We start from the raw sequence: 17,649 nt of genomic DNA on the forward strand, positions 1-17,649 counted from the left end.
TGCTGTCAGGAAATATATATATAAAAGAAAGACTCCCTGGAAAAAATGGGTTGTGTGGTAAAATTACATTAATGACTTCTATTCCGCCCGTACCTTGCAGTTGTAGGCGGTTTACAAAAGAATCTAGCTTGGCATTTCCAGGAGAATACAATTTAGGATTTTTGAATTGCAAAAGAAAAAAAAAAAAAAGATAAATGGACAAGACCAGGAGAATTATAATTGAGGGATTTGTTTACATTTCCTGGAGAATTGCAATTTAGGGAGTTGTTTACCTGGATGGGACTTTGAGGAGAATGAAGTAGCAAAAGAGGAAGAGATTTTGGGGGGGAATTTACAAGGGGGAGGCAGGGGGAAGAGTTAAGACAGCTGGATGCATTTTTTGAAAAGCAGGGTTTACATTACATTACATTGTTCTAAAAAATCTGATTTCACTTTAATTGTTCATTGCTTTTGTGTATCCCTGCTTATACATTTAGGCCCTATTTTACGAAAGTGCGCTAACCGATTAGCACATCTTAGTAAAAGAGCGGGATAGTCTGTATACTGTTTTCAACTGCATGTTAAGAATATATTCCCTGCCTTGGCTTATGCATTCACGTAGTACAGGACTATGGGAAGTCCTTCTACTAAGATGCGCTAATGAATTAGTGTGAGTTGCGTGCCATCCAGCTTATAGTTATACAATGGTCTTTCACTGCATTTACAGCACACTAAGGACCTCTTTTACTAAGGTGTGCTAACTGATTAGCGCATGCTAATTGATTTAGCATGCACTAAAATGCTAACATGTGCGTGTTATTCTATGGATGCGTTAGCGTCCAGCGCGCACAAATCAGTCAGCGCACCTTAGTAAAAGAGGGGGTACATCAGTTAGGGCTCCTTTTATCAAGGTGCGCTACGGGAGTTAGCGCGTCGGACATTTCACCACGCGCTAACCCCCGCGGCAAGCCAAAATACTAACGCCTCGTCAATGGAGGCGTTAGCGGCTAGCGCGGCAGGCGGTTTAACACACGGCAGGTGCACCTTGATAAAAGGAGCCCTTAGTGTACCTTAGTAAAAAGACCCCTATATTCTGCAAATAGAAAATAATATGGTAGTAGAGTATGTAAAAAGCACATTTTTGTGAAATTTGAGCTTTTAAGTTATATCTTTGATTGCTGCGATCAAAATGACTTTACTGCACAAGCAGCTTCTGAGATCATTCCACCAGTTCAAGGGGTTATACATGTCTCGGTTAGGAAGAAAGCTTATGGCAGCCGGAATTACCCTTTTCCTTCTCCTCTTTTGGTCTTCAGTTGTGTTTGGCCAGCGTTTAGCAGATACCATAGCCTATGAACAGAAGTTTGGAGAGCATGTGGTCCCCATCCTCATGCAGAAGTGCGCTGACTTCATCCTAGAGCAAGGGCTAAATGAGGAGGGAGTCTTCCGCCTTCCCGGACAGGACAACCAGGTGAAACAGCTGAGAGATGCTTTTGATGCTGGAGAAAGACCATCCTTTGATCGGTATGGTTTAGTGTTGTTTTTGTTTGCTGTTGTGATTATAGTTTGCTTGAATAGTGTCGCTTCTTCTCTTATGTCCTCAGTACTATTTCATTATTTTGGTTTTCTCTGCCATTGACCTCACTCTCCAGTTTGTAAACGGTAGCAGCTCCAAACTCTTTCAAGACCATCAAAAATAGGCTGAGGAAATCATGATTTTTATCCTGTTTCGTGTTCGTAGGACTAGATTTATTTATTAATTTTTTTTCTTTATTTGTAATTTTATAAATATACATAAGACAGTATATATATATAAGGAAAAGAGAGATTTAACATATTAAATAAAAGAAGAAAGAAAAAAAAATCAAATGACCAATCTGGCCATATAACATTAATTATATTATTAATCATCTCTCAAATAAAGCCCACATTATAGGAGAAGCAATTCACAATCATAGGGTCTAGTATATACAGAAATTAAAGAAAATCATAATTAATGTATTGTTATGTCTTCCAATAAATAAAAACTGGACCTTATTTCACTATGGGAGCACTGGAAAGTATTGCTTCTTTTGCCTCAAGAAAAAAAAAATGTACGAATGTTGATCAAAAAAGATCAAACATTTACAAGGATTTCTAAGTTGAAATGTAGCCCCCAAAGATAATACAGATTGTTTATTGAGTTGTTTAACACTGTTTTAGCACAGGTCCCATTATTGTCGGTAGGGTCTATTTACTAATGTGACAGCTAGTGTGAAAGCATTTGGGGGATGGCAGTGTGACAGGAGAGCAGCCTCTCTCCCCTCCCCTTGGTCTTGGGTCTGTAATCTTCTCCTCCCACCTTCCATTCCCCGTGCTGCCATTGTCACTTCAAATGCACTCTGTATGGGCGAGGGGCCTTCCAATAGAGACTTGTGCTCAAGAGCTGCTGTGTCCTGACCTCTTCTCCTCCCCTCCCCCAAATAAAAATGTATCTGAGGTAGGTGGAACATGACAGTGCTTGAGAGTGGGACTCTACTGGAAGGACCTGTGGCAGTGTAGAGTACTATCTGAGTGATCCTGGAAATAATAGGGTGATAGTGGAAGTATGAGGAGGGGAAGGGAGACCCAAGGGTTGGCATAGGGAGTGAAAGGGGAGATGCTGGCCACCTGCAGTGAGTGGGAAGGAAAAGAGAGGATGCTGGCTATCTGGAGGGAGGGAATAGAAGGGGATACACTGGACATGGGGCTTATGTCCTTGAGCCACCTCTGGAGGTGGGGCAGGGATGGCACATAGCTGAAGGTATGCCTAATGTAGGGGTGCTCAATGTCAGTTCATAACCAAGTAAGGTTTTCAGAATGTCCTTAATGAATATGCAAGAGATCTATATTCATGCATTCCTTCACTGTATGGAGATAGATCTAAATGCATATTCATTGGAGAAATCTTGGAGAAATCTGAAAACCTGACTAGATTGCAGATTTAGAAGACCGACAAGCATCCTTGACAGTTCTGGGTGTCTGCCTAGACTCTGCCCTCTCTATGACGAAGTAGATTGTCAAGGTGATACAATCAGGGTATGCTCAATTACATATTTTGCATAGATTGGAACCAATGCTTTCACGATTTGATTTTCGATACTGACTTGTCTTGATTATTGTAATGTGCTATATCTTGGGTTACCCAAGTCTAAACTAAGATCTCTTCAACTGCTAATGAATTCTGTAGAAAGACTAATAGCTGATATTCTCAGGTTTGAGCACATTATGCCAATTCTAAAAAAAAACTTAATTGGCTTCCATTCCCTCAATGACTATATCACAAGGGGCTTTCATATGTGCAAAGGTGATATATTCTACTGCTCCAGCATGGTTTCAAGATCCTTGGAATGTTTATCATCCTAACTGTAGTTTGCGATCTGTGGGGTATATGAGGATTGTCAATGACAAGGAAATCAGGATTCCCTTCCTAGGGTTATGAGACTATGTAAAGACAGGATATGATATGATGATTCAAGATGGCCATGAGTGGCTGAATTTCGGAAGCGTCTCGTGAGCATTTGGTACAATTTTGAAATTCTACTTTATTGTACTTATTGTACCTGCTCAGCTTTGTTTGAGATTTTCCCATGCCTAAGAGGAGAGGGAGAAGTGCCGCTGGAGCCTCGCGGAGCTCTGAAAATCCTCCTCCTCTCACTATCGAGCAGCTCTTGAACCGGCTTCAGAGGAAGTCGACAGCTTCAGGGAATTGCCCGCAGGACTTGGCGGTATAGAATGACGCCGCAAGGATCCCTGGGCTAGAGGTCACGCTTAGCCCTGAAGTGAGAGACACTCTCCCCCCAACCGCAGCGCACTAGCTCACGCGGGTATCAGGTGCGTCCAATGAGGCAGTGCCTATAACCCAAGAGGCTTGTTCATCAGCGAGCTATGACACAGATCTACCAAAAGACTTTTTGAGTCTGGAGAGTGATACTACGGTTGGAACATCGAGGAAAGAGGGAGGCACAACAAGACCCAAAACCTACAAACTTGGGAGGTGAGGTTTCTTCTTTCATGGTTGAAAAACCCACTGAAATCACAATGGAGTGTCTCTGGGACCTAGTTGTTAAATTGGGAAGCTCATTGAATCCACAAATTAAAGTGCTGGAAATGAAAATTGATAAACAGGAACAAGAACTGACTGTATTACAATCAAATGACCTCAGATAAAACTATTTCTCAAAAAAGTGAAATTGAAATAATAGGGTCAAACAAGTACAAGAAACTGTGATTAAAGATTGTATTAATATTAGGCGGAAACTGGAAATGATTGAAAATGGCTATCGTGCCAACAATTTACGATTTCTAAATTTCCCTAGGGTTCTTTCTATGTCCCCTAGGGAAATGTTAAAAAAATATTTCATGGAAATTTTTTCAGTTTCAGAAGAATTAATTACAACCATTTACACACCGGTGACATTATTGGTAACTGTTGCATTGATGCCAGATAAGAACTGGATAATGAAGATGTTCTTTAAAAATAGAACTAAAGTTTCTGGGTCAGAAAGTGCAGATCTTCCCAGATGCCACCAAAGAGACTTAAAAACAGAGAAAGCAGTTTCTGTTATTAAAATCTGAAATAATTTCAGTGGGGGGGGGGGATTTTTCATCAGATTTCCTTGTTCTTTATGGTTCAGATAAATATGTTTTCTTTGATCCGACACACCTAACAAAATTTGTAGCGTTGAAATGTCTTGAGAAAGGTGAAATAATGGAAGGAACAACTGAGTCACATGTTTAATTACTCCCCGCGATTTCAGTCACTCAGATTTTCTTAAGATTAAGATTATATTGATTTTCCTAGATTGTTATAGTCACTCTTTGAAGTCTTGGATCATAAATTAATTGTGGACTATAGATTGTTTTTGTAAGGAGAATATGTCAATATCTCTTATACTGTAATTTCTTTATTTTTCTTTTAATTTTTAGTTTTTCATTACAATCTTACTGTACAAAATATATATAAAATCGATAAAAAAACAAAAAAGACAGGGTATGTTTCAGAAAACAACAGAAAACTCAGTTGTTTGTCGATGTGTTCATATAACATGGATTGACTGTAGGTTGTTATAATCCCCTATCACTCTGCCCCAATGAGCCAATGAAAGGATGTTATACAATCATGTGTGTATTTTAGTTTTTCCTATTTTGCTATGTAGATGCTATTTTGTTAAGATGTGTTTATGGTTTGTCATTTTATTATGTATGTCATTTTGTACATCGCTTCGATTGTATGCGATTTATACATTTTTTAAAATAATTAATTAATACATTATATATACTTGGGCTAATCCTGACTGTAATAATCATACCTTCCAGCACTACAGATGTTCACACTGTTGCCTCTTTGTTTAAATTGTATCTACGGGAGCTGCCTGAACCGGTAATACCCTGGGCACAATATGAAGATTTCCTATCAAGTGCTCAGCTGATGAGTATTGATGAAGTCAAGGTACGTAGATTATGTGAATGTAAGGTAGCTGCTTAAGTTGATAATTTCTGTATCAGTGATTAAGTTAACTCTACTTGTTTTAGGGTCATGAAGAACTAATGAACCAAGTGGTTCTCCTTCCCAGGGACAATTACAATCTGTTGAGTTTCATTTGCAGGTATGTGAGTTTTAAAGGTTTTCAAAAATCATATGCATGCATTCTTGACTGTTGAAAAACCATCAATGGGTAGAGAAGCATCCATTTGAAAAAATATTTATCATGACTAATGGGTGTCTTGTCTCCTGATCATGCTATTATTTTGTTATGTTGGTTGTATAGTATTAGGAGCAATTAAAAGGTGTTCATTCAAATGTCCAATAAATTAACATGACCTTGGAAGTACTTAATTTGTCCTCTGTCCTGTCTCTGAAAAAAGAGAAATGACATCATCAATGAGAGAATTGAAAAAAGTATTGGGGGTTTTTAGAAAATGAACAACTTTTCAGAAAGTTCTTCAGGTTTTAGAATACATATAAACATATTTATTCTTACTTAAATACAGTGGCATAGGTACAGGTGGGCCTGGATGGGCACAGACCCATCTATTATTGGCTCAAGCCCACCTACAACAATTCAGCAGTGACCCCTTGCTCCCCTCTCTCCCACAGCTGGATCCGGCCTTTGTGGCTACACACTGGCAACTCCCCCCTTCCTGTTGTACCTCACCACCTATGCATGTAGTGCATCTACTGTCTATGTTTCCTCTTTGGCAGGGCACACCCCATTCTCATACCCCCCAATTAAGGAGATCAAACGGAAAAAACTATATGATGGCCTACTAGCCACTCAAGCAGCCAAACTAGACAACCAAATCGCCAATCTACTGACGGCATCCCTAGACTATAAAACTTGTAGAAAAGAAATAAAGACCATACTCTTCAAGAAATCCCTGAAAAAGAAATAACACCGCAAGAATCAAACACTGCCTCTCACTAAAGCCAACTACCCTAAACAAATAGCCATACTCATTTCTTACTCTCTTTGAAAATGACCAAATTTTTTTTTGGTAAGATCTTTTTGTAATACTTCCTTGATAATTCTTTTGTAATCCGCCTTGAACTGCAAGGTAATGGCGGAATAGAAATCCCTAATGTAATGTAATGTAATAGCAGAGGGAAGCCTGTGAGGTATAGGTAGCAGATGCATGTTAATGCCACCACCTGTGAAAAAGCTGAAGTACATTGGGGGAGAGGGGAAATTGCTGGGGCACAGGTGAAATGGCGGTAGCAAATGCAAGATGCAGGATAAAAGGGGGTGCTTAGTTTTGGGAGGCCCACCCAGATTAACTGTTGGCCTACACAAAATAAAAGGTCTGGCTATGCTACTGCTATATATACAGCAGCTGTCAACGGGAGCAAAGGCAACCGGAAGAACTTGCCTAATGGTGGGATGTTTCTTTACTCCATCACTGTTTGTTGGAGGAAAGAAATTCAATAAGGTTTGAACATTATAAAAAAAAAAATTATTGTTCCTTTTTTCTACTGTGCTAACCTTTGGAACTCTGGAATGACCTAAATTTAAGCAGATTCCCTTTTTCAGTTGCCTTAATGTAATAGGATTCCTTTCAAAATAATAGCTGAGCACACTTTTTGCAGTAGGATGGAAACTGCCTGGATGACGATCAAAGAAAAGGAGGGGGGGGGGGGGGTTAAGAGGGGATTTTGAATTTAGCTTACAATTTTTCCAGTGGTAGCTCAAGGTGACTTACATTCAGATACAGTATGTATTTTTTCATTCCCAAGAGAGTTTACAATCTAAAGTTTGTAACTGAAGCAATGGAGCATTAAGTGACAGGCCTAAAATCATAAGGAAATGCAGTGGGCTTTGCACTGGCCTTCCCTGGTTCTTAGTAGGGTTAGAAATATAGAAGCATGATGGCAGATAAAGGCCAAATGGCCCATCTAGTCTGCCCATCCGCAGTAACCATTATCTCTTTCTTTCTCTGAGAGATCCCACGTGCCTATCCCAGGCCCTTTTGAATTCAGATACAATCTCTGTCTCCACCACCTCTTCTGGGAGACTGTTCCACGCATCTTCCACCCTTTCCATAAAAAAGTATTTCCTCAGATTACTCCGGAGCCTATCACCTCTTAACTTCATCCTATGCCCTCTCATTGCAAAGTTTCCTTTCAAATAAAAGAGACTCGAATCATGTACATTTATATTACGTAGGTATTTCAACGTCTCTATCATATCTCCCCTCTCCCACCTTTCCTCCAAAGTATACAGATTGAGATCTTTACGTCTGTCCCCATATGCCTTATCACGAAGACCACACACCATTTTAGTAGCCTTCCTCTGAACCGACTCCATCCTTTTTATATCTTTTTGAAGATGCGGCCTCCAGAATTGTACACAATATTGTAAATGCGGTCTCACCAGAATCTTATACAGAGGCATCAATACTTCCTTTTTTTTTTTTTTTTTTCCTTATTATTTTTTATTTTCAAGTTTTACATAAAGTGTACAAAATATTAAATTCAATAGATAAATACACAATATCACTTTTGTATCTAATACATCATATTCTAAATATATTTTTATCCCTTCTCCCTCCCCCTACCCTTCTATTACTTTTTAATTACACATTACATCTTGTATATCATATTATAGCCTATTATGTAAAAATTATTTTCACTTCCCCCCCTTTATGTGTGTCACAAAAAAAGATATTTAAAAGAAGAAAAGAAGAAGAAAAATCCAACTATTTATTCATTGTAGTAATTTGTCAATGGCCCCCATATTTTTATAAATTTAGTATATGTCCCTCTTTGTATTGCTATTGTTCTTTCCATTTTAAATATATGACATATTGTATTCCACCAAAATGTATAATTTAGGTTGTTATAATTTTTCCAATTATTGGTTATATGTTGAATGGCAACCCCTGTCATAATTAATAAAAGCTTGTTATTTTCTGGTGAAATTTGACTTTTTTTTCTCATCATCATTCCAAATAATACTGTATCATATGATATTGATATATGATTTTCCATCAATTTATTAATTTGTGGCCAAATTGAATTCCAAAAAGATTTAATGTAGGGACAATGATATAGTAAGTGATCTAATGTCCCTGGTTCCAGATTACAGTGCCAGCATTTATTGGACTTAGAACTGTCTAATTTTTGTAAACGTGTACTTCCTTTTTTCTACTGGCCATACCTCTCCCTATGCAACCTAGCATCCCTCTAGCTTTCGCCGTCACCTTTTCAACCTGTTTGGCCACCTTAAGATCATCACATAAAATCACACCCAAATCTCGCTTTTCCATCGTGCACATATGTTCTTCACCCCCTAAACTGTACCATTCCCTCGGATTTTTACAGCCCAAATGCATGACCTTGCATTTCTTAGCATTAAATTTTAGCTGCCAAATTTCAGACCATTCTTCAAGCTTCGCCAGGTCTTTCTTCATGTTATTCACACCATCCAGCGTGTCTACTCTAGTGCAGATTTTGGTATCATCCGCAAAGAGGCAAATCTTACCCGACAACCCTTTAGCAATATCGTTTATAAAAATGTTAAAAAGAACAGGCCCAAGAACAGAACCTTGAGGTAAGATCCCTTTCCTCAGAGCGATTTCCATTGACCACTACCCTCTGTCACCTTCCACTCAACCGGTTCCTGACCCAGCCCATCACTTTGGGACTTCAGAAAAAAACAGGGTGGATTGAGACATTCGGATTTTACGTCCATTGGTTTTAATAGAAGTAAAACCCAGATGTCTCAATCTGTCCTCCTTACTTCTATTGCTTTCAATGGAAGTAAAACCCTCTTTCTATTAACCGCGGGCAGCAGATGCTGTTCACTCAAGCTGCATTCAGCAGTACATGTTAATACACCAAGGAGAGGTTTTCTATAGAATGTGTTGAAAATTTTGTGGATTTCATATGATTTGATTACAACATGACTCCTGAGGCAGGCCCTTGTGGACTGAAACACGATCATGTCGTGTCCATCATAATAAAAGAGACTGAACAACAATTGGTCACCTTTGTTGTTTTGTTTGCTGTTCACTGGTGTGAAGGCAGTTTCTCCTGTTTGTTTCCAAGCAACCCTAGTTCTCAGCCTACTGATGCAACCATTAAGCTACTCCTAGTGGCTATGTGGTCTGTAAAATTCATGCACTGTAACCTTTACGCATCATTTTTATGTTGATCCAATAAGAGATGCTAGAACCTGCAGAGTCTCACACTTTTCCCCACAACTGATATGGTTGCAAGAGCTCTGAGCTGAAAAGAGCATCAGAGGTCAATGGATCTCACCTGCATTTATATGCAGGCAGTGGCCTAGTAAGGGGGGGTGGTCTGCCCCGGGCGCCATGTTGGGGGGGGGGCTGGCACCCCTCCTCCTCTCTGCCCCACCTGCCTATTCCCACTCATCCCCTTGCCATGCGCGCTCACCCCTTCCCTTCCCCTGTGCCTCTAGTTCACCGCCGTGAGTAACAACGTCAACGTGCTCCTTGCGACCCTATTGTCTTTCCCCGCTGACGTCACTTAAGGGGGCCGCGCATAGGCAGTGACGTCAGAGGGAGAGCTGACGGGGTTGCGAGGTGGACATTGAAGTTCTTGTTGCTCGCGGCAGTGAATTAGAGGTAAGGGGAAGGGAAGTGACATGAAAGGAAGGGGGGCACGTGCAGCAGAGGGGTTCGGGAGGGGACGGAGATGAGAGCAGGGAAGGGGCGCCACCGCCCCAGGTGCCTCTCACCCTTGCTACGCCACTGTATGCAGACACAATAGGTCAGTGCCTGGAATGGCAAAATCCTAGGGCAGCTCTTTTAAATGCTCAACTCACATAGATGGTGTTTCTGCACTGCCATAAGAGAACATACCTAACACTCTGTTGCCTCAGTAGAGAGTCCTGGAAGCATTTTGTTCCTCAACTGAATTTGCTACGTTGCTCTTACCTGTTTATGTGGTGGCCTAGTGGTTAAAGTGGTTGCCTCTGTAGCCTGAGGTTGGGAGTTCAATTCCCACTGTAGCTCCTTGTGAATCTGGGCAAGTCACTTAACAGGTAATTGCCCCAGGTTACAAAATAACTGCCTGTCTAAAATATGTAAACCGCTTTGATTGTAGCCACACAGAAAAAACAGTACTGTATATCAAATCTCCCCCCTTTACCGTTATATTAAAAGAACAGCGGGATATTATCCAGACTGTATTATTGACCTTGTTGACCCCTGATACAGACATCCACTGAAACGCGGACATCTTCGTGAATTTAATAAAGTTTGCCTGTCAACCTGTTCTTGGAAACCCATTCTGCTTTTTTTTCCCAAGCTCAAATTCTAGAGATGATAACATGCCTGCTGCATGATATCCTGCAGACCTCCAAGAAAATGTGATTCCTCCTCCCTTCCATTTGTCTTCTGCCTATAAGAACATAAGAATCGCCGCTGCTGGGTCAGACTAGCAGTCCATCGTGCCTAGCAGTCTGCTCACGTGGCGTCCCTTATGTCAAAGACCAGTGCCTTATTTGAGTCTAACCTCACCTGCGTATATTCTGGTCCAGCAGGAACTTATCTAACCTTTTCTTGAATCCCTGAAGGGTGCTTTCCCCTATAACAGCCTCTAGAAGAGCATTCCAGATTTCTACCACACTCTGGGTGAAGAAGAACTTCCTTACGTTTGTACGGAATCTATCCCCTTCTAACTTTAGCGAGTGCCCTCTCGTTCTCTTCACCTTGGAGAGGGTGAACAATCTCTCTTTCTCTACTAAGTCAGTGCCCCTCAATATCTTAAATTTTTTGATCATGTCCCCTTCAGTCTAATTAAGTTCTTATTCCCACCCTCCTGTTCATCCTCTCCCTTTTGCTGCTCGCTCCAGCAGATCAAGTTCTGGTTTCTGTGCTAATGCTGCTCATTTCACAAAGCAGTACACATAGAGACAGAATGAGCTCCGAATGCAGGCCGCAGGTTCACAAAGTTCAGTAGAAGGAAGCAGAAGAGAGAGAAAGAATTGAAGACCTATTGAGGGAAACATAACATATCACTTTTATTTCTATACTGCATTACCTTCCAGTCCTATGCTGTTCACAACTCAAAGAAGCTGAAACAGACTCAGGAAAGGTGAAATTGTAGGTTTGTGAAGGACAGAAGTCTGCTTGAATGGAGGGAGGTGGGGTGGGTTGAGAAAAGACCAAATCTATTATTGTTGACCTTATCTCCTTTTCTAAGTTAAACTTTGCTTTTCATCTCTGGCAGGTTTCTTTATGAAATACAACTGAACTCCAGTGTTAATAAGATGAGTGTGGATAACTTGGCAACCGTGATTGGTGTAAACCTCATTCGGCCAAAGCTTGAGGACCCTGTAACAATAATGAAAGGTAGCTGTGATGGACAAATTACATAAAACATGGATTATTCCACATAGATAATTGCTGTACAAGTGCTGATGTCTAAAGCATATTTTTAGCGGTTAAAGTGATTACAGGGTCCAGATCATACTCTAATGCCTTTTCTCCTTTAGGTACGCCCCAGATCCAGAAACTGATGACTGCAATGATTAGCCACCATGAGAAAATCTTCCCCAAATCAAAAGATTTACCTCCTTCCCTATCTTTCCAGAAGGGCGGTTCAAAGAAGGTTACCATCCCCCGTAGCTCAGTGGGATGGGATGCCGCAGAGGACATACCACCAGTCAGAGCAGGAATTATCAGCAAAAACCAACAAGTAAGATAGAAGCCAAATCTTCATGGTCTAAAACAACCGCTTAAACAACCGCCTAAATAGGAACCTCTATTCCAGACAAAGGAGAACCCAGTCCCCTTTCTCCTACCCCCCTTATAAAGGAACTAAGCGCAAAAAGATGTACGACAACCTACTAGCAACACATGCAGCTAAATTGGACCCCTCCATCACCAACCTACTGACAGCTTCAATTGACCTCAAAGCTTTTCGAAAAGAAATCAAAACCATACTATTCAAGAAATTTATCCTAATTTCCTAACCCCACTCTTCTCCCCTCTCTCCCCTTCTTAGGATCCTCCCTTCAAAATGTGATTTAGACCTAACGCCTTTAACTGTATTCCTCTTCCTGAAAACGTCCAGCTATCGTTTAGATGTATTAGGCCCAACGTCGTTAACTGTATTCCTATTCCTGGAAATGTCCAGTTATCTTTTTGTTGTAATCCGCTTAGAACTGCAAGGTACAGGCGGAATAGAAGTCATTAATGTAATGTAATGTAATGTAATGTAAGTCAGGGTTGGGCAACCACCCAGTTGGATTTTCAAGATTTCCACAATGAATATGCATGAGATCTATTTGCATAAAATTGAAGCAGTACATGCTATATGTTCATTTTGGAAATTTTGAAAGCTCAACTGGGTTGTGGCCCTCAAGTTCTGTGGAATTTATTTATTTATGCATATATATATGCCGTATATACTCGAATATAAACTGAGATTTTTGGGACTAAAAATGGGGGTTTCAGTTTATATTTGAGTGCTTCCCCTTCCCAGACATTGCAGGCCTCCCCTGCACCTACCTTATGTCCTGGTGATCCAGTGGTGAGCTGGGAAAGGAGCGATCCTTCCCGTATCCAGTCCCAGCCAAATCCGCATCACTCCACCTCCCTGCTCTCCTCCCACCTTCTTCCCACCCATCTAACTTGTGGCACCCATCTAACTTGTGTAGGATGATCGCTCCTTCCCCGACTCACAGCTGGACCACCAGATATGCTTGGATGTGTCTTGGAGGTGCAGAGCTGGCTGGGACAATATGTGGGAGGGATTGCTCCTATCCTGAATCACCACTAGACCACCAGGACTTATAGTAGGCTCAGGAGAGGCCTCTAATGGCTGGGACTGTTGCTGCCAGGCTGGGGTGGGCCAGGAGGGGACACCTCGGGGAAGGTAAGATTATTGGTGCAGGGTAGGGCGTGGAAGAGAGAAAGGAGAGAGAGCGTTTCCATACTTAGATATAAACCTTTGGTTTATATTTGAGTCATCCTTTTCCCCCCCTTTTTTGATGGAAGAAAGGTTACCTTGGTTTATATTCGGATAGATTTTTTATTCAAGTATATATGGTACATATCATTTTCAATTTCAACATGATTTGGCCTCCTCATTCTATCCTTTCCTTAAAAATGGACAAAATTGTTAATAAAAAGGAGGCTACAGATACTTAAATAAAATTATTTAAATAAGCATAGTTAAATCTCTGGGAAAGGAGCAAAATGGTTCCTCCTAGCTGTTTCATAGTTTCATAGAAATCAGAACAGAAATTCTAAATGTGATATAGTTGAATAAACAAATTGTCCCATCATGATGCCTTAGAACCATGACTGATAAAGACCAAATAGGCCATCCAGTCTGCCCATTTGGAGCATCCACTATCTCCTCCTCTCCCTAAGAGTTCCCACATGCCTGTTCTACGCTTTCTTGAATTCAGACACAGTCTTTATCTCTACCACATCTACCACCCTTTTTGTAAAAAAAAAAAAAAAAGTATTTCCTTCCTGAGCCTATCACCTGTTAACTTCATTCCATGCCCTCTCACTCTGGAGTTTCCCTTCAATTGAAAGAGACTTGTCTCATGCATATTTATGCTACATAGGGATTTAAATGTCTCCATCATATCGCCCCTTTCCTCCAAAGTATACATATTGAGATCTTTAAGTCTGTCCCCCATACGCCATATGATGTAGACCACTGAGCATTTTAGTAGCTTTCTTCTGGACCGATTCCATCTTGTTTATACCTTTTTGAAGGTGTAGTCTCCAGAATTGTGCACAATATTCTACATGAGGTCTCACCAGAGCTTCATTCAAGGGCATTAATACCTCCTTTTTCCTACTGGCCATACCTCTCCCTATGCACCCAATCATTCCTCTAGCTTTCACCATTGTCTTTTCAAACTGTTTGGCCACCTTAATGTACTATCACACCCAAGTCCCTCTCTTCTATTGTGCACAAAAATTCTTTACCCCTAAATTATACCATTCCCTTGGAAACTGGGCCCACATTGTTACCTGTATATGAGATGAAAAAGGACATCTACCTCTGCTAAATGTAATCGGTATTGTAATTGTTTTGGCTTCATTTCCAGAAAGACAACCTGGATTTGAACAGATCTGTTTCCTCAGGACTGAGTGATGGCCTAGGCCCATTCATGAGAACTGATGACAACCAGTACGAGGATGGTTTAGAGACATGGAAAGCAAGCCCTCGAAAAAGAACTCAAACCCTTCCCACTAGGAAGTGCTCCATCACTTCCGCTCCCCAGGGAGAGATGCCAAAGAGCCAGAAAGGGGAAATATTCAGCAGTGACTTCTGGACTTCAGACTTTGGATGTCAGACTGTCTCTCCAACAGAAAAGCACAAAAGATCTCTGTCTGGGGACTTTTTCAGTCTTCTTGATTTAAATCGGATTTCAACCTACGATAATGTTCCTGCCTCCAGGGTAGAAAACACAGAAGGAAACCTGAACAGCAGGAGCAATGAAAAAGAAACCCAAAGCCCACATCAACAAAAAGAGAACAGTCCAATTTTAGGGACTACAGAGCCAGGCACAGAATCTGCAAGTTCACAGTCACTTGAAAATCTTCTCTGGGAGCTGAGAAAAGAATTGGCTATGCAGAAAAAGGAATATGAGGAGCGAATAAAAAGGTAAATTCAGTGTGGCACTTTCAAGGAAAGATGCCTTTCCCAGGCACTCTTAGACATACTGCTACCCTCTTAAAAAAATGTTGAGTACTTGTAAGCGGTCCAGTTGTTTTTAACAATGTTGACAGCTGTCCAATACCTATTAACAAGTGCTGGCTTTTTTCCTGTAAACATATTTTATTGAGGGTTAACTGGGCATACCAGAAGAAAAAACAAGGAACAATGTACTATAGCAAAAGCAATCAAAATCACAGTCAACCAACATTGTACCTTCAGTCCAAGCTTTTCCCTGTCCTATATTCCCAAATTCCCATCTTGCTATTTCCTCTCTATTTGGGCACTCTCTTTGTTCTCCCATACCACTTCCCTCTGTTCCCCTCTCCCAATTTCTCACCCATTCAGTCCTTACTTACCTTACTTACTCTTACCTGATCTCCATTCTCCCCTCTGTACTCATGGCCTTTCTCTCACTCTTTTCCTAGAATCTTTACTCTTTCTTTCCTAAGCCTCTTTCTCCCCCTGCCCTGAAATTCCCTCTACCTCATCTACCTAGTTTCTCTCCTCACCCCCAGAATCTATACTATCCATCTCCCTGCTGTCCCACCTAGTCAGTCCCCATTGCTCTGACCAAGGGTCTTTCTCTCTCCTAGTCTTCACTTTTCCTAGTTCCCATTTTGCCCTCACTAATTCTTGCGAGGCAATTCTCCCACTCAAAACCGCAATACCTTTTCATTTCCCTTACTTCTCCCTCTCCCAATGCCTCATTCAATACTCCAGCCCATGCTTTCCCCATCACTTTGTTCCCATGCTTCCCGTTCCACTCTCCCATTCAATCCCTTCACTTGTTCTGCTACTAAATCCCATAGTTCCCATTCTCCTCTCCACACGTTGAAACTCAAGCCCACCCAACCAGCCAGCAGGACAGAAGCACTGACAAGCTGAATTATCTAACCAGCTCATCTTGCCTCAAGGTTCAGAGATCTATGGAGCACAGTGACTCGTCAAAACTGTGGAGGACAATGTCACGCTGACAATCCCACATTGACATTTGTGCACAGGACAAATGCATGCAGCTGCTTCTGCCGCTTTGAGGACTCTTTTCCACTCTAAGAGGGGTGTGGGGGTGGAGAACCCACCACTACACTTAGTCCTCACGCTCCCATTGGGGTGGGTGGGGAGGAATCCTCCCACTACACTGAAAACTCCCGAAGGCCGAAAATGGGAAGGACAATGGGAGTTTTCAGTATCCCCCCCTAAACACCCCCTCCAACAGGAGCGCGAGCAGTTCTAACTGTAGTTGAGGGTTCCCCCCACATCCCCCTCACAGCATAAAACAGAAGGCTTCAAAGCGGCAGCATGGATTTCTCCTGCGTTCAAATGTTGGCGCGAGATTATCGGCATGCCATTGTCCTCTGCGCCTTTGACTGTGTACCATGGAGCACCCATATGGTTGCAAACACTGATCCACTTGGGACAGACATTTACAGCATCAGGTTAACAAGGTGGCCACCAGCACCATTGTCTTGTAGGCTAAGGCCAGGCTGCAGAGGGAGCAAGTGTAGGAGTTTTGGATGGGGGGGGAGGTTTATGCTTTTTTGGGAAGGGGGAATTTTGTCTCTTGCCCCCCAATGATCTCTTGCTCAGCTCCCCTTTCTTCTCGGTGTTCCCCAAATTACCGTGCTGCTTGCGGGCACCACTTCCTCTGGACAGCTCCTTTCTTCTGCTCCTCAGCACTGTGCAATTTTCAGCCAGCATTCGTCTTGTGGTTGTAGAACAAAGTGGAAGTTTGGGCACTACAAGACTCACACCTGTCAGGAAAATCACATAATGATGGGGAATAGGAGCAATCAGCTGTTTGGGGGCATGGTGAAAGGAGAAACAGTTCAGCAGTTGTGAGGCAAGGAGGGGGAAAGGTCATCTGACTGGGGTCCTTGAAACTATGGGTCCATAGGCCCAAGTCACAATAACACATGTCTGTACAGTCAGTCATAGAAACAGATTATCTCTGGTACCATGTCACTATGTGGCTTATACTAATGTTAGTGTGATTCCTGGTGCAATAGCCAGTGTAAGTTATATTTAATAATATGTCCCTTTCAGCTCATGCTGTACTTTCTAATCTAATCTTCTATTTGTGAGTCACACATACCTATAAAGGCTCAAGGCGACAGGTCAAAGAGGAAGGGGAAAGTAGTAGGGGAAGGGGGCATGGAGAAGCAAGAGGAGGGACCTAGAAGTAGGGGGTGCTATGCAGAAACTAAAACAGTTAATTGTCAAAGAGGTGAGTCTTCAGGTTTTTTCTGAATGTAGGTAGTTTGTCTCTTTCCTGATAGCTTTTGGTAGGTCATTCCAGGTTTTTACACCCAGATAAGTTAGCATAGAGTAGAAAATTTGCTTGTAGTGGAGGTATTTTGTGGATGGTAGGTTTAGTTGGATTCTGTTAAGGAGTCTTTTTCATGTCGACCAAACAGTAGAGAATAGTTGGTTGAGAGTGGCTGCTGAGTTTCCGTATAGAATCTGGTCTAGGATACATGATGATTTGGAAATTATTT

General features: G+C 41.6%; 1 protein-coding gene across 1 annotated transcript in view; it reads left to right on the forward strand.

Annotated features, from left to right (window-relative positions):
* Positions 1-17,649, forward strand: part of ARHGAP25 (Rho GTPase activating protein 25) — a 39,021-nt gene that overhangs the window by 18,362 nt on the left and 3,010 nt on the right. Inside the window, exons 4-9 of the mRNA XM_033947630.1 lie at positions 1,296-1,503; positions 5,317-5,449; positions 5,533-5,606; positions 11,696-11,817; positions 11,961-12,163; positions 14,541-15,100. Coding sequence (XP_033803521.1) covers positions 1,296-1,503; positions 5,317-5,449; positions 5,533-5,606; positions 11,696-11,817; positions 11,961-12,163; positions 14,541-15,100 — 1,300 coding nt within the window. The remainder of the gene's footprint in view (positions 1-1,295; positions 1,504-5,316; positions 5,450-5,532; positions 5,607-11,695; positions 11,818-11,960; positions 12,164-14,540; positions 15,101-17,649) is intronic.

This window comes from Geotrypetes seraphini, chromosome 6 (genome assembly GCF_902459505.1).
Source record: "Geotrypetes seraphini chromosome 6, aGeoSer1.1, whole genome shotgun sequence".
Taxonomy (NCBI): domain Eukaryota; kingdom Metazoa; phylum Chordata; class Amphibia; order Gymnophiona; family Dermophiidae; genus Geotrypetes; species Geotrypetes seraphini.